We start from the raw sequence: 17,670 nt of genomic DNA on the forward strand, positions 1-17,670 counted from the left end.
CTGATAAGGCAAACAGCACCATGTCAGCATTTTGGAATATTTATTATTGCTCCACGATTATAGTTTATAGAATTTTAGCGAAAAACATTGACCAATTCTACGGTTTTTTATGATTAGTGATTGTAATTGTATATAGTTGAATGTTTATCTATACGATATTTTTGAAGAAACATCAAATGGAACGATTTGCCGTATTTTGACATAATGAAATAATAATCTTTAGCACGCGTCTGCGACATTGCAAGTAACACTGACATGCACGTCCTGTTTTCTCAAACATTAGAGATATAATTTTGATAAGACCAATTTTTTTCTGGATTTTATATGAATGTCTCAAGATAAGTTCCATTAGCATTTAGCATTTAGCGATTATTTTACGGCATTTATCATTAAATATGACTGTACTTATTGTTACTGTTAGTTATAAGTTTGCGTAGTTTTGCTATTAAATATGTGTTTGTGTTATGCTTAAAAAATAAGCTTGTCTTTTGAAATCAGCGTAGAGAGATAGAGAAGAGGTGAGAATTACAGATGGGTTTAATATTGCAAGCGGCGATTGATCACCCTTTTTTCATTTGCACGTTGTGAGAAAACATTCGGAAATAGATTCGATGTTAATGACAAAATTTCTGTAATTTACAGCGTCTGGACCGATAATGGAAAATGGACCACAGAATCTAACAGTATTAGACGGCAAAGATGTAACTCTGAGTTGCAATGCGATTGCGGCGCCTAAGCCAAATGTCACCTGGTATTATAACGGTAATTAAATCAAAGCTAAATTAGTTAATTATTATTTTTTATATAATATTATTGTATATGTGTATACATATATAACATAAATATGTTATATAAATTTTAATTTGGTTGCTACAGTTATTTGTGTGTGTGTGTGTGCGTGCGTGCGTGCGTGTGTGTGTGATTTTTATAAAATTAATTGTAAGATATATAAGATTAATATATCACAAGGGATGTTTCTGAAGTTCTGGGAATTGTGCTAAGTCTTTCATTTTATTCATTTTTATTGTCCCGCAGCGCGATTCTCGGAACTTTGGAAATATATTCCTTTATTACGAAGTGCTATCTCCCCGCGCGTTTACATGTTTAAATGTTTACATTTGATTGCAACAGATACGATACCTGTGGAGATTGCCGGGAGAGTACAAGTCTTGGATAATGGCGATCTTTTAATCGCGGCGGTGAAGCCGAATGACGCGGGAAAATATACTTGCATCCGCGCGAACGAAGCGGGCTCTGTTAACGGATCGGCATACTTGACTGTTATGGGTGATTATTGAGATAAACGTTTATAAAAAAAAAAGCTCGAGCGAATCATGAAAGCATGCTTTCTCAAGATAGAAATCGATTCTTTTGCTCGAATTTTTCGTTGGAAACATTGCACAGTTTGTCGTATATAATCTGTATCTGTGTTACAGTTCGGACTCAAATTATCCAACCACCTGTTGATACGTCCGTGCTTCTCGGGCGTACCGCCGAATTGCAGTGTAAAATCTCAAACGATCCCAGCGTCGTATACGATATGGCATGGTTTCACAACGGACAGTACGTATAAGAAGAAATATTATAATGCAAATAACGTCAGTTAAAAATTTTGAGATTAGAAATTTAATAGCTTACTTTTTTTAAAACTTATCTATGGTCGAAGTGTTATTCTCCAAAACATCGATATTAAAATCTGATTGATTTAAGATATTTAAGAATTATTTACATTATGTACCTCAAATATGCTAATTTTATCAATTAAATTGTTGATTTATAGAACCAGCAAAATTGTTCGAATCGGGAGGACAAAATCCTGTAATTCTTCTGACGTTTGAAGATTTTAAAGTGATACATTCTGTTGTTACAGAGTGATAAACACGCAAGCGAGTCAAAGGGTGAAGATGCGATCGGATGGCACTCTCGAGATCGTCACCGTTCGAGCTTCCGACGTGGGTGAGTATACTTGCTCGGTGGTGTCACCGGGTGGCAATGAAACGCGATCCGCTCGTTTAAGCGTGATCGAATTGCCGTTCCCACCGATCAACGTCATGGCCACGCGGATCGAAAAGATCTCGCCGCGCACGATCAACGTCTCGTGGGTACCCGGCTTCGACGGCAACAGCCCTACTAAGAAATTTATAATCCAGAGACGAGAGGTGTCCGACCTGGGTAAGTGTAATCTGAATATAAAAACTTAAATGTACTTTAAATATAATTGAATACGCATTAATGTTACACTTATATTTTCTGACATGTTTAATATTTCTTGAATATACATAATCGCGTGAATGTATTATGTGTGTTCAGAAAACACTTTATAATTTTTCAATAGAAGATTTAATTATAAAATTGATATATTATGTTTGTTTGTTTTTATATCTCTATACATTTAATTTATAATATGTGTTATGTCGTAAATAGGGCCTATACACGACCCAATATTAAATTGGATCACCGAACGCGATAATGTGTCCGCGACCAGTCGATGGGTATTGTTGAATAACCTGAAAGCCGCGGCGTCTTATCAATTTCGTGTTAGCGCCGAGAATAGCGTCGGCGAAGGTCCATCGTCAGCAGCCAGTGAAATCGTCGTTCTACCTCAAGAACGTAAGTGATTAGGAAGATTGCTCAAGTAATTAGTTCAATAGGAAATAACAATATAATATATCTCCCTCGCTATTGAATCTTTACCAAAATACGGGTAAACTTATGGACCGATCTCCAATGTGCAATTTCGATATAACATTTCATTTAAACGCTTTATTTTCATTTTTAGCACCCAGTGGTCCGCCGATTGGCTTTGTCGGCTCAGCACGTTCGTCATCAGAAATAATAACGCAATGGCAACCTCCGCTGGAAGAATACCGAAATGGTCATATCTTGGGATATATATTGAGATACACGCTTTTCGGATACAACGACAGCCCGTGGACGGTGCAAAACATTACCAATGAAGCGCAAAGAAATTATCTCATTACAGATTTAATCACATGGAAGGACTATGAAGTGCAAATAGCGGCTTATAATGAAAAAGGCGTGGGTGTATACTCGAAGGGTTTGCAAATAAAAACCAAGGAAGGAGGTAATTAATACTAGGAATTAATTAAGATATAATTCTACAATATTGTATAAATAAATTAAATTATAATTTTTTTCTTTACAATATTGTAATTTTATAACATCTTAATTTAAACGATCTATTATTATTTTAACATAGTAAATAAATTAACTTACTAAAATATAATGGATTAACATACTTTTACTCTAGAATGTTATATAAATTAGTTAAAAATTGAAAAAATAATTTTTTACAGTCCCGGAAGCACCTCCCACAAATGTAAAAGCGAAAGCACTCAATTCAACCGCGGTGAAAGTTTGGTGGAAGCCACCGAATCCTCAAAATATCAATGGTATTAATCAGGGATACAAATTGCAAGCCTGGATCGGCGGTAATTTTACAGAAGCGAATGAATACAAATCGATGACTGTGCCGCCGAGTTTATTCGATCCGCTCGCCGAGCAGAACGCTATTATGATAGGTTTAAGAAAATACACTCTGTATAATATCACGGTGCTCTGCTTCACCGATCCAGGTGACGGTGAAAGAAGCTCGCCCGTCGAAATTCACACTCGTGAAGATGGTATGTTTACCTATAATAACTACTTAAAAATTATTCATTATATTGCTATATTTATAAATTTTAATTGAAAGGTTATTTTTGGCATATTTTCAATTACTTTATATAATAAATGAATATGAATAAAATTATTCTTGTAGATATTATTTATTTTTATATATTTATAATCTGTTATAGTACCTGAAGAAGTGGAGAATCTACAATTTGAAGATATCAGCGATCGTGCGCTAACGGTCAAGTGGGGTTCCCCCAAAGAGACCAACGGAATATTGACACATTATCAACTGAAATACATGATTAAAGACATTCCAGATTCTTTGCGCGTCGAAAACTTCACGGCAGATGTGTTATCGACCAAAGTGGAGCATCTTCAGGTAGTCATCGATGTAAACTAGTGATATCAAGTGATCGATGTAAACTAGATCAATTTCAAGCAGCATGAAATTATAGAAAAGAAATATAGTAAAAAGTCTAAAAATCATATCAAGTTACAAACAAGATAATTTTAAAGTGTAAGAATTAAATATAACTATTATTTATTCTTGTTTTTTTTCTTTTCTTAGGCATTAACCCACTACAAATTTGAAGTGAGCGCTTGGACATCGGTTGGACCCGGTAAACCGAAAGTGGCGACCATACAATCAGGCGTCGAACCGGTGCTACCGGAACCTCCTACGAAGCTGGCGTTATCCAACATAGACGCGTTCTCCATTGTGTTACAGTTCACGCCGGGATTCGACGGAAACTCGTCCATCACAAAGTGGACCGTGCAGGTTGGTCAATCTACAGCTAATGCTCCTCTTGAAAAAGTCCAAGATTATTATTCGTTACACCTTTTCATATATAATAAAATTTTGTCGAAGTAAAATTTATTTTATGTTGAATAATGTTTTATTATCTATTTACTCTTCCAAGGCTCGATATCTGAAAAATATCACGTTCTCAGTAGTACTAATTCATGAATTTTATAAGATTTATTCTTAAGACACAATCGAAAAGATTTAATGTGATAGAATAACGCGATAGATGAAAAACAGAAAATAAATCAAAAGAAGTAATATGCGAGATCAATTGTTGTCGATTTCTTAGGCACAAACGGCGCGAAACTCGACGTGGTACAATATCTACGAAGTGTCCGATCCCGACGCTAGTACAATCACCGTCGATGGTTTGACTCCCTTCATGCAATACAAACTTCGTATAATTGCAAACAACGTCGTCGGTGCTTCGCACCCTTCCGAGCCGACCAAAGAGTTTCAGACGATTCAGGCACCACCCTCTCATCCCCCGAAAAACGTCACGGTCCGCGCGATGAGTGCCACCGAGTTACGTGTTAGGTGGATTGTAAGTATCGTTACCGGATTATGAAAAATATTATCTCTATATTAATTATCAACGAAGAATAACGATTAGAGAGATTTATTGTAAAAACTGTATTGTTTTCTGCGTAGCCATTGCAACAAATAGAATGGTACGGAAATCCGCGAGGATACAATGTTACTTATACGGAAGTGCGATCGAACGTCTCAAAAAGTAGTATTATCGATGATCACACCGCAAACTCATACGTTTTGGAAAATATGGAGGAGTACGCTGATTATGAAATAGTGATGCAAGCGTTCAACGACGTCGGTTCTTCAATGGCGAGCCCAAAAGCCATCGAACGAACTCGTGAATCAGGTATGTCTTTTATATATAATTGAACGTAGTTACGCAAAAATAATGCAACTCTTCAAAATACAATTTTTCGAATATAGTTATCTTAAAAGAACGTTAGAAAAATAAAGTTGTACAATTAAACTAGAGATGAAATAATTTTGTCTTAGTATATATATGTACGTTGGTTTCTAATAATTGATTTGGCATTAATGTAATTATTTTTTGAAACTCAAACATTTGCAAAACAGATGATACAGTCGATTTTGTGCGAAACATTTTTCACACACCTTGTAAAGATACATGACATCTTTCAGTTCCTTCTCTGGGGCCGATTAACGTAGAAGCAAATGCGACATCTTCTACGACTATCCTAGTGCGATGGGGTGACGTCCCCATGGAACATCAAAATGGGCAGATCGAAGGCTTTAAGGTATACTACGGCGCGAATTCCAGATCGACCTTCCAGTACAAGAATATTCCCAGCAATACCACTTTCACAACTACCTTAACGGAGCTTCGCAAGTTTGTCCAATACCACGTGCAGGTTTTAGCCTACACGAGACTTGGTGATGGGGCACTGAGCATCCCACCTGTGAGAGTCCAGACCTTTGAAGACAGTAAGTGAAAATTCATTGCAATTGCATCTTTGCTAACAAAAACAATTGAGATGATATAACGTGTGTGGCACAGATTATGTTCTAATAATATAATTATTAAGATGTAGTATATTAAATGTATATTTTGTTTTATATACATGTGAAATGTAACATGTTAAACATGTAGCAAAGCCAAAAAGAATGAAATTCAATGATAATACTATAATTAATATTCTGAAGAATGAAATTTTCTATGATAATTCTATAATATTCTGTATTCTATAATATTCTGTATTCTATAATATTTTGTATCACAGCTCCTGGTCCACCGTCTAATGTATCTTTCCCCGACGTGAGTTTGACCACAGCGCGTATTATCTGGGACACACCAGAGGATCCCAACGGAGAAATTCTCGCATACAAAGTCATGTTTCATTTAAACAACAGCCAAGATCGCCAATTTTCTAAAGAATTCCCGGCGTCAGACAGAACGTTCAGGTACAAAGACTTTTTTTCCTCTGTTTATCTGTACTTGCTGGGATTTTATAGTAGACCTAATTACATCACATTTATACAAAAAATTACATCTCAAATTTACAGATTTAAAATAAAATAAAAATGTGAGAGTTCTAAAATATTAGATTGGAAATTTTTTATCCAGTTTACGATTTAAATCATAAGATTTCCATGTTTTAGATTGAAATGTAAAAGATTATTTTAGGATTAGATCGATTAAAAATAGTAATAAGATCGTGAGTTGAAGTGTAAATTTTTTTTAGATTTTTTTACCGGTTAGTTTTTGAAAATATTTATAACAGAGTTAAAGATTTTTTAATGTTACTTTTATGTCACAGTAAAAGTTTTATCGCATAATTGTCTACATGTATTTTATACAGAGGAGCACTTGAAACCGACGTATTGTAGGTGTAACATAAAAAAAGTTTGTCTATTTTATGCTAAGTTTTTGTTGCGCTATTTAAGTAAATTTCAATTAAATACACGTATCGATATCGATTTATTACTGCAGTTTTACTGTGTAGTGCAAATTTTAATATCGCGAAAAAACTATGTGGTCACATTTTTCAAATTTTTGAAGATACTTTTAGTATGATATTCTTTATATATTAAACATAAATTTATTTAGTTCTTAACATTCTTAATAGTCATTTTTATTGATAATTAATATGCTACATTGAGTCTCCCATTAGAACTCATAAAAAGAACTCGTACTTTGTTATATAATAAATGGTCTCAGAAACTAACAGGTTAAAAAATCTAAAAAAAAATTACATGTTGACATTATTTATAAAAAGGCTCATGTTTTAAATTTTTTGCAATTCTTGACATCACTGATTCTCCTTACAACCTCCTTAAATATCACGATAATCACTTGCAGAGCCACCGGACTCGAGTCCGAGCAGTATTACATGTTCTCCGTGACGGCGCAGACGAGATTGGGTTGGGGTAAGACGGCCTACGCGCTTGTATTTACCACGAACAACAGAGAACGTCCTCAAGCGCCGTCGGTACCACAAGTGAGCAAATCGCAGATCCAGAGTCGTCAGATCACTTTTAACTGGACGCCAGGCAGAGACGGTTTTGCACCGTTAAGGTACCAATATCTTTCTCGCATACGATCGACCTCTACCTGTTAAACTGCATATCAATCCCTTCTTTTGTTCCGATAGATATTACACAGTGCAACAGTCGGAGAATTCCGGACCGTTCCAAATCATCCCCGAGAGAGTGGAGCCCACTCTGACGTCTTACACGGCTAACAATTTAAAGCCTTACACGCACTATCAGTTTCGCATTCAGGCTACCAACGACATAGGTCCTTCAGAGTGGAGTAATGAGTCCGCTCAAGTACAAACTCTGCCTGCAGGTATGTATCAAAGATAAAACAATACGAGACGCTCAATGAAACATTAGAAAGGACAGCTTCATTAGAAAAATTAGGAAAATTATAGGGAACGAAAATTTAAATTCTTTCTCGGCATTTTTTGAATCTCTGTTCTTTTCACTTTTCTTCGAATAAATTTTTTAACACTGGCAAAAATATCACATTTCTTACAGCGCCGTCAAAGGGTGTCACTGGTCTGAAAGTTGTACCGATAACAACATCCAGCGTCGAGGTTCATTGGAACATGATCGACGAAGTGCATTGGAGCGGTGATTATGAAACGGGTGGTTATCGTGTCGTTTATCAGCCGGTATCGGATTTCCCGACGCCTCTTCAGGCAACGCCGAAAGAAGAGATTCTGGGAATCAAAGTGCGTGTATAATATATCTTTAAAACATTGATATATTTTCTTTATAATTTAAATTTATGATATAATATCAAGATCGATTGCACGTGTCTTTCGGTTCTAACTAACGCAATCCACCCTCACTTTGTTGCAGCAAACGAAAATGGTTTTAAGCGACTTAACAGAGGACCGATATTACGAGATTGTAGTGCTACCATTTAACTCGGAAGGCGAAGGCCCGCCAAGTCCGCCGGTCACCGTGTACGTGGGGGAGGCGGTTCCTACGGGAGAGCCCCAACACCTAAAAGCCGAGCCCATCTCTTCCACCGAAGTCCATTTGCGCTGGAAACCTCCCCAAGCCAATATGCAAAATGGCGATTTACTAGGATATAAGGTAATAATTATTTCGCTCATTGTCAGTTACATTAGCAACAGCTTAATCGCTCTATATATTGTTTTTATAAACTCAATAATAGATTATAATCGTGGCAAATTCATAGCTCTTTGTTTTGCCTATATTAAGTATAGATTAATTATTGTAAATTGATACTACAGTCTTTGTTCATTATCTGTATTATTTTGTATTTATTATAACAGATATTTCTGTTTTATTGCAGATTTTTTATTTGGTGACTGACTCTCCTCAGGAATTAGAGAAAAAACAGGAGGAAGAGATAGAAGTTGTTCCAGCGTCTTGTTTGACGCACAATTTAGTCTTTCTTGACAAGTATACAGAGTATCGCATACAAGTTTTAGCGTTTAATCCAGCTGGAGATGGCCCACGATCTCCGCCAATTACTGTGAGAACGAAACAGGTAATTTTTTCTGACGCTGCGTCGTAATTGTTTCACGAACAATATCGATATTTTCAACTTCGAATATTTACAAAACGGTATTTAAATTCTGTAACATGATGTAATTGCAGGACATACCAGGACCGCCATATCATTTACAATTTAACGAAATTACCATGACCAGCTTGCGCGTCTCTTGGAAGCCGCCGAAATTACGCAACGGCGAGATAGTTGGTTACATCGTCACATATGAAACGGCGGAGCAAAACGACCGTAAGATAAATTAATGTTCCTTTAAAAAGATCACAATATTTGACATCAAGAATTTAACTTTACATTTTATATTTTTATGCACTATTATTACTTTTTCGTATATTATTATTTATATTATTATCGTATATTATTATTATTATTATACGTATATTATTATTTATAAATAAACGCGTTAATTTTATTCCGAGAAAAATTCATGCGCGTATTAGAGTCACTTCGCAAAGATATTACGATATATTTCATATCCTTTTCTTTTGCTGACTTGTCGACGTTTTATTTAAGGTTTCAGTAAACAAGTTAAGCAAAAAGTGACGGAGACGAGTCTTCTCATCCAGCCGCTGGAGGAGGAGGTGACGTATATCTTCATGGTTCGCGCGCAAACGATCGACTTCGGACCGCCGGTATCCGGCAATGTTACAACTGGTCCGCAAGAAGGTTCGCCGATGGCGCCCAGCAATCTCGGCGTGACCAAGACGGTTTCCAGCGTGGAACTGCAGTGGACCAACGGGGCTTCCGGCAAAGGTCCTATACTCGGTTATTACATCGAGACTCGTCGTAAAGGTAAATACACGATCTTTATACAATAGTCGTTACATATTTAGTTACGTAACAGGAATCGAAAAAGCCCGTTACGAGATCTATTCAAAATTTCCTACCAGTTTGTGCTACTGTTTATCGAAATTGCAACGGCAGAAAATTAAAAATGTCTAATAATTTTAATGTAAACTAATTTTTTTAATTAGCTTATAAAATAAATTTATCTAGCTTATAAAATAAATTCGGGGCATCGTGCATATTTGTTAACGTTGCAATTTTACAAAACGATAATGTACAACCATAGAGTGATTTATAAAACAAATTCCGCGTAATTCGTCATATTATTTCACATTCGCGTCCGATTCGATTATCGGTTCTGCTAACACTAATACCGTCTTTTTTATAACTGTATAGCGATGGAAGAATGGCAGCATTGTAAGTGTCAACGCACGTAACTACAATGAGCGTCAGTCATTGCATTAGATGGTTTTTATAGTGAGATCCCCGTTAGCGTAACAATATCGCTTTTGACAGCCCGTTGTACATTACTATACATGTACCATATGTGCCGTGGTCGTTTGGTATTTCCAATAATTTGCATGATAATGTCATAGCATGACGTCGCCAGAAACCCATTTTATACGTTCAAGCAGAATTTTACTGAAGATATATTAACTTATTTAATATTACTTCGGAGATAGCGCTATAACATATCGTGTATACTTATCCTGACAAAGAAACGATCCAGTGATTGATTATACTAGCGTGATGATTTGTTGTATTGTCTGTTGGGAACGCCGCAATTTTTGTTATTTAGATCGCCCCCTCTCCCCCCGCCGCAATTAATCTTATTTTTTAACACTTTGCGTGCAGACGATATATACACACATGACATATTTTCCACATATGTCGTATAATAGCAAAACGGAGTCCTGAGAATAACCGATTACTCTTCAAAGAATTTCACGCAGAAAACGGACGGCACTCAAAGTGTTAAAGTCACCAATTAGTCACCAAAATAATACGAACTCCTACCCATTTGTTATACATAGTGTCTCATTTCTATCGCATTATTTTTTAGCGATACTTTCTCTGATTAATTTGAAATTAACTGTTTTTTAAGAAAAATATCAGGGCTAAGTTAATCGAGTGATTAATAATTGAAGGTGGAGGATTTTTCTAGCACAGTAAAAGTTCTGGCGAGTTAAATCTCAAAAGAAAAATGAATGTCTAATTGTAAGTTATATCCTTCAGTTAGTTTAAATAAAATATATGTTTTTTTACTGTAATAAATAAATTATATAAAGTTGATTTTTTGCTGCAAAATTTAATTTATGATCACTCATAGAGATGCACAATATTGAAATAACAGTTTTGAGATAAAGTTGACTCCAAATTGATCGAAGAATTTGCTACTGAAAAATCCTGTCGTACAAATGAGACATCCTGTATTAAAAAATTTGATTATGTAATCGTGATATGCGTACCCAAATGAAATAATTTTTTTCCTTTAGGAATTTTCCTTTAGGAAATGCCTACTAATTTAAAGATTATAAAGTAGTTTATGTATGTAATTGTAGACGATACGCGCTGGCAGACAATAGTTCGTACTAGCAACGGACCACTGACAGAGTATACTGTGTCTTACCAAAACTTACTGCCGTCCACATCGTATTTGTTCAGAGTGATATCGTACAATCGTTATGGAATTAGCTATCCAGCGTATTCCTCTGAAACGGTAAGTCTATTTAAAGAGAAACAGCTATTCGTCTGGACATTAAATTTACTTGTTTGAATATTACACTTTTATATATTTATTTATTTGAAGATAAAATTTGTTGCGAACTGGTACGTTTTACTAATAAAATCATTTTACCGCTATCCAGATTTTGACGCCATCGAAACTGTACCTGGAATACGCATATCTGCAGCACAGGCCGTTTTACAGGCAGACCTGGTTTATGGTCACTTTAGCCGCTATATCAATTATAATTATCATTATGGTCATAGCAGTATTATGCGTGAAGAGTAAAAGCTACAAATACAAACGTAAGTTGAATTTAACATATATAAATTGATTTTAAATTATGAAAAATTAGTTTGTTAATAGATCGCTTTTCTGTAATATAATTCGATACAGATAGATTTATAATATTAATATAAATGATTACAGAAGAGGCACAAAAGACTCTGGAAGAGTCGATGGCGATGGACGCGGATGACAGGCAGGAGTCGGACCTGGAATTGTACAGATCGCGCCAGGGCGGAGGTGGTTCCGTTAACACGGCAAGCGGTACTCTGGGTAAGAGGAATACGTTGGCCCGGAAGGCGATGCATCCTCCACCACCGACGATGCTTGGCAAATCGCCCCCCAGGCCTTCCCCAGCATCGGTCGCCTATCACAGCGACGAGGAAAGTCTCAAGGGATACGATGAGAATCCCGACGACAGCAGCGTCACGGAGAAACCCTCCGAAATCAGTTCCACCGATTCCCAGGTGATTCTTCGTTAAAATGTAGGACATTGCGTAAGATTCTCTGACGAAGAGAATCTTAATCCTGCTTTTGTTTCACAGGGTTCTGAGAGCGAGAACGAGAGCGTGCAGTCCGATCCACATTCCTTCGTGAATCACTACGCGAACGTGAACGACTCGTTGAGGCAGTCGTGGAAACGGCAGAAACCCGTCCGGAACTATTCATCGTACACGGACTCCGAGCCGGAAGGCAGCGCGGTCGTCAGTCTAAACGGCGGTCAGATCATCATGAACAACATGGCCAGATCGAGAGCGCCACTACCCGGTTTCTCGTCGTTCGTTTAATTAACCGAATTACCAAGACTAGACCCTTTTTCTTATTCATATATCGATATCAAAATTACCGTCGCAACTACTTCGCTTCGAGCAAAGTCTCTTTTTTTATACATATACATATATAGAGCGAAAGACTTACGTCGGAGAAACACGTGTGTTTCGCGCGTGCTGACGGCATAGACTTATAGCAAACTATAAGAAGCTTGAGGCATCTTCGTATTGTGATATATTGATATATATATTATTTATAATTCTTGATAAGACATTCATTTGTATTTAATAGATACTTTTGTACTTTCTCAGATTAGTTTAAGGATCCAAACAGCTAGCATACGGATCTCATACGAATGTTTCACAAATTTCGTGCCTGTGGAGTAGAGGAGTATAAGTCCAAATATTCCTTTTTTTTTTCGACAGATATTTCGGTCTTATTCCCGCTCTACTTCTCAGGTACGCGGTTATAGGTACACGGTTACACGCATAATTCAGTTCTGAGTCTTGTCATTTTTCGAAGGTATTTATCGCAGACGCATTTGTGAGCGGATAATCGCGTTATCGTGTATTCGCAATATCGCAGAGCTTTCAAAAGAAGCAAATATCAATTCAGACTTAACGTTGCAATCGTTGGCCTATCATATCATCCAATTCATTGAAGATTTTCATTGTGAAAACCGCGAGTTGTGGGACACTGTATAAAATCCGCTCTTACGCTGGCGTACTTGCGCTACGTCAGACGCTTGTAAATATGTTATATATATACTTTCCATAAGAATGTAGATTTTGTATAATGCTACTACACATTGTATTGAGCGGACTATATCTATTCGCGTTTTGTGATATACAGTAAAAGCTCCATATTCGCGGGACTTACATTTTGCTAAACCGTCATAAACGTGGAAATTGCGATTCTGAAAAATAAAATACATGTAGAAAGAGTATAAAATTTGATGTAAAAAAGTATATGTATAATATATATTTTTAATATTAATTTTTATTTTATAATTTATATATTTACACATACATAAACACAATTTTTATTTTTCATATATATACACATAAACAATAAAAAAAATGTATATATCTTTCCTATAATTTTTCTTATTTTAAAATAAGAATTGCTTCTAGGAACTATTAAGAAATGTTATTTTTTTATCCTCGTTGTATCCTGCAATAAGCGGATTATCTTAGGCCCGTGAATATTATAGGAAATACGCAAATAAATATGGAGCTTCTATTGTACATAGATATATCATAGTTACTGAGACGCAATATTCACATCTTCTTAAACATTCTCGTTTAACATACGTCCAAAGTTCAATATCGAATGGAACTACGACGATTGCATATGTCTTTATCGTAAACTGTGCGAATAATGAAACTTGATTAAAAGACAGGATAGGAAGAAGCCTAATCTAACTAGTAATTATAAAATAAGACTATTACCGATTCGTATTTCATAAATCATTCGTTTTACGCGAGGCTCGCTGTAAGCATTTAGATATAATTTTACCTTTTTTTTTTTAAGAAAAAAAGAAAGTTCTATGAACGTCGCGAGATGCAGCGAATCCCTTTTCGTAAAAAATGTTTCTACAGAAACACACTGTTTCCGCGACACTGCCAGTGAACGTTTAGTGCAAATTTAATTTTATTTATATATATACTTCCACGCGCGTATTTGTAACGACATAAAAGTATAAAAATCAGCTGTAATATTAATCGTATAGGACACTGAGAAAAAATCTGTTAATCTTTTAATAAAAATTTATGCCATTTTGGAAATTTGTCTACATCACGCTGATTTACCGAATTTATTTACCAATTTAAAACGTATTTGTGAACGATAAAAAATTAATAGTTTTTACAACTAATTTTTGGACATCTGCATTACTAATTCATTAATTTAATTTTTTATCGATTATATATCGCCAACGAGGTAAGGAATTCTTATATCAGATGGAAGTATAAATCAATAACGCTCTTACAAATAAAAAACAATATATTCATATTCATTTATTAACATATCAAAGTTTTTATAAAAGAGAAACGATTTATTTGTCACGATTTATGTTTCTGTAAAAGTCGTTTCGCATAGGGTATACCATTCGCGAAGGGTCGGCGGTAAACTTGTTTCAGGAAACTGTTTAATTAGAGACCAGACTGCAATGTCAACAATGTTGAATCCACCCTTGCAGGACCATTTCTCAAAGTCACGGGCTAGTACAAGCAATCCCTTTTCTATACGTCGCTCATTATATAACGAATTAACGAAGTCAAGCGCGAAGTCTAATGTATGTGGTTGCGAGCATGTGCTTTCGTAATTATGTGATTCTATCATCCTGCTCACATATCTGAGAAAATTGACTTCGCCCTTTATGGGGCAAGAATGAGAAATTTTTGTGACAACTTCCATATTCGAGACTGAAAGAAAGGAATTTAATCAAATATAGAATACTTAAATAAACTATTAAAGAAAAGTTTGCTAACGAATGGATGATAAAAAAGTAATTAAAAATTTGATTATAAGAAAACATTTTACTTTCCAAAATTTCAATACATCCTAAATTATTAACGAATAAACTGTTATGAGGATACCCTTTCTTAAGACCGATGAAGATTTACGTCTTACCTTCTTTCCATATCAATGTTACATCTACGATATTTGCGATATTATTAGTAGTTTCAGGAAAAACAATAGGTATCTGACCCCTTGTAGTAGAATGAGTATACGCTTTCACTTTAAAGTTAGTGTCCTTCCATAGTTTCTGTAAAGCGAGTAATGAATATGGCGGCTTGCTTGGATTCACATTTAACACTAGGTCGACGAAGATTGGTTTCTGTAAATATACGACAATTGCTTGTTGATCTCTCGTGCGACAATTAAACAAAAGTTCATTTGTATCACAGCTGACAAAGCAAATGATGCATTAACTGTAATTACAAATTAAATACAAGGCATTAGTATTTAGCAAGCAATTATATTTAATACAATAATTGCTAACCTGAACTGGGACCAAATCTTTCTTAGGCTTCTGATAAGACTCTTTCACGACACATTGTAGTCTATAGATCTGCTTTTTAAGTTCTGCCAATTGATCAAGAACTTTTTCTTGCCTAGCTTCCAACGTTCCGTGTTCCGAACTAGATGCCTAGAAAAAACATAATTAATTGCAATATAAGTACTATTTATACTGTATATTATTTTGTTCTATGTAAAGTTTATTCAACAATATTTGAACCCAACATTCACAATATATACAAATTCTAAAGAAATTTATATTATATCATGACAAATTCGAGAAATGTGTTACAATATATAAACATAAAACAAAATGTAGCAAATATAATTGGGCTAATATAATATCTGTGCTATAATATTTGCAGCTAACAATACTGGCTAGTAATACAAATATAAAATCCACTGGAGGATTTAAAAAAAAATATCAATAAGATATTTATACATACAATGTTTGACTCTAACAATAATATGGATAAAGTTTAAACAAAAGATTCTTCTCTCCATTCACATTAGAATAAGAACGAAAAGAATAACAAATAAGAAATTAGAAAAAGAGCAAAACATGTGCTGAACATAAACGTCATACAGTAGATAATAAAGAAATGATTCTAGTTTTATATAAAATAAATAATTGCATAATATAATACTTTCTTTTCTCTATACAACGTAGCTACAATAATTTAGATATGTAAACGAGGAGAACAAACGTTTAACGATCTGACGCAATATTAGAAGTAACTGCACGATAAATATCTTACGCTAAATTTACCATGCTGCTGATGAAACTTTTAACGATTAAATACAATCATGGAGAGCCAGCGTAAACAATATCTCTCTCTCTCTCTCTTTCTCTCTCACAACTCGCGGAGTACTTCAATATAACAATAACATTAGGTGATTTTTGGCAATTTTGGTACGGTTTGGCACATATACCAAGGTTGCTATTGGTGCTGGTAGTTTGACACTTTGGTCGCTTATAGCAGAGTCGGCCAAAAATCACCTACTTATTAATGACAACGTCGGCGGATTAACCTCCGTTTCTAACGGCGCGGTCGATCCCGAACGTTTTGCCCGACCTTTGCGCTCCGTGTTCGCGTTTTTGACAATCGCGCGTCTCGCGCTTCCGCGCGCGCGGAAGTTAAATAGTCCGCACCGCCGTGAAATACTGGCCTAGTTTACACCGATCTCTTGATACGCGTATCAAATAGTATATTTGAACTGATCAGCCAATAATCAAACTAATTTACTAGTTATTTACTATTTAATACGCGTATCAAGTGATCGATGTAAACTAGGCCACTGTTCGCGCGTTCACGCCGTATTTCAGTCGGACCTTCTACCTGGACCAATTTCCGCGAGAGACCGTCGACATTTCCACGAGAGTCTCGAAAAATGAGATCCCAGGGGGGAGGGACACATCGATCAAGCCCCCCCGAGGCGGAGAGCGAGAAAGAGAAAGAGAGAGAGAGAAAGAGAGAAGAACCGCAGCACCGCTCCGCTCTCCCGGTCGATCGCGGATCAGTGTGCCCGCGGAAATTTTCGGGAGGAGTCAGTCATGTCACTCGCTCTTTCGTTCTCTCGCGCGACCGCGAAAAGCGTGGCCGTCGGCCGTGGCGCGCGGGCACGGTGCGTCGGCCGCGAGGGGCGGCCAAGCGAAAACGAAAAAACGGAAACGAAAAGACGGAAACCTGCAGAAGGCGGATAACCTGCGTGGCAATGCTGTCGGGCATCTCGGCTCCCGTGGCGGGGTCGACGGCGTCGGCGACGTCGGTGGTGGTGGCGACGTCGGGGCACCGGTCGTCAAGTCCGTCCTCGTGAATATTTCGCATTTTGTACATCGAAAAGCGTCTGCAGATTACATTCTCGTTGAGTAGGTCGACTACCGGCCGCACCGGATACATCCCATACGTCCTCGTCGCCATCGTCGCGTGCTCGCACATCATCTACTCGCAATGAAAACAATCCGCGCAGTCCGCGCACTCTCGCGTGCTCTCGCGCGGCGCCACGGTCGACGGCGCGGTTGCGCCAGGTGGCGCGCGCGAGCGCCGGCGCTCCGCCGGTAACCTCAATCCCGCCGTCTGGCGACGACGCTTGAGG

General features: G+C 36.6%; 2 protein-coding genes across 5 annotated transcripts in view; one reads left to right on the forward strand and one right to left on the reverse strand.

The window, feature by feature from the left end:
- The window catches only part of Sdk (sidekick cell adhesion molecule), a 39,818-nt gene extending 25,482 nt beyond the window's left edge, over positions 1 to 14,336 (forward strand). For 2 of the 3 annotated variants that reach the window (XM_071718202.1, XM_071718203.1), the window contains 24 exons: positions 643 to 762; positions 1,132 to 1,287; positions 1,437 to 1,563; positions 1,871 to 2,172; positions 2,425 to 2,610; positions 2,780 to 3,085; positions 3,318 to 3,644; positions 3,819 to 4,015; positions 4,205 to 4,414; positions 4,731 to 4,985; positions 5,093 to 5,321; positions 5,615 to 5,917; positions 6,214 to 6,394; positions 7,293 to 7,508; positions 7,585 to 7,781; positions 7,973 to 8,169; positions 8,300 to 8,539; positions 8,763 to 8,960; positions 9,071 to 9,212; positions 9,495 to 9,773; positions 11,330 to 11,487; positions 11,636 to 11,798; positions 11,923 to 12,245; positions 12,324 to 14,336. In XM_071718202.1, the coding sequence (XP_071574303.1) occupies positions 643 to 762; positions 1,132 to 1,287; positions 1,437 to 1,563; positions 1,871 to 2,172; positions 2,425 to 2,610; positions 2,780 to 3,085; positions 3,318 to 3,644; positions 3,819 to 4,015; positions 4,205 to 4,414; positions 4,731 to 4,985; positions 5,093 to 5,321; positions 5,615 to 5,917; positions 6,214 to 6,394; positions 7,293 to 7,508; positions 7,585 to 7,781; positions 7,973 to 8,169; positions 8,300 to 8,539; positions 8,763 to 8,960; positions 9,071 to 9,212; positions 9,495 to 9,773; positions 11,330 to 11,487; positions 11,636 to 11,798; positions 11,923 to 12,245; positions 12,324 to 12,566 (5,255 nt within the window). In that variant the 3' untranslated portion in view covers positions 12,567 to 14,336. The other variant, XM_071718204.1, reaches the window with a different exon arrangement.
- Positions 14,337 to 14,542: 206 nt separating this feature from the next.
- On the reverse strand, positions 14,543 to 17,554 carry LOC139779738 (probable aminoacyl tRNA synthase complex-interacting multifunctional protein 2). Of its 2 annotated transcripts, none has more exons than XM_071718206.1 (4): positions 17,262 to 17,554; positions 15,557 to 15,703; positions 15,184 to 15,391; positions 14,543 to 14,975 (listed from the first exon to the last, which is right to left on the reverse strand). In XM_071718206.1, exons 1-4 carry the CDS (start codon positions 17,514 to 17,516, stop codon positions 14,620 to 14,622), a joined length of 966 nt encoding a protein of 321 aa, XP_071574307.1. In that variant the 5' UTR covers positions 17,517 to 17,554; the 3' UTR covers positions 14,543 to 14,619. The 2 variants fall into 2 exon arrangements, with proteins under 2 accessions (XP_071574307.1, XP_071574308.1); XM_071718207.1 differs by having other exon boundaries at positions 17,280 to 17,553.
- Positions 17,555 to 17,670: the final 116 nt, after the last annotated feature.

This window comes from Temnothorax nylanderi, unplaced genomic scaffold (assembly GCF_030848795.1).
Source record: "Temnothorax nylanderi isolate EJ_2023f unplaced genomic scaffold, tnyl_v1.0 TNYL_tig0239_pilon, whole genome shotgun sequence".
Taxonomy (NCBI): Eukaryota; Metazoa; Arthropoda; class Insecta; order Hymenoptera; family Formicidae; genus Temnothorax; species Temnothorax nylanderi.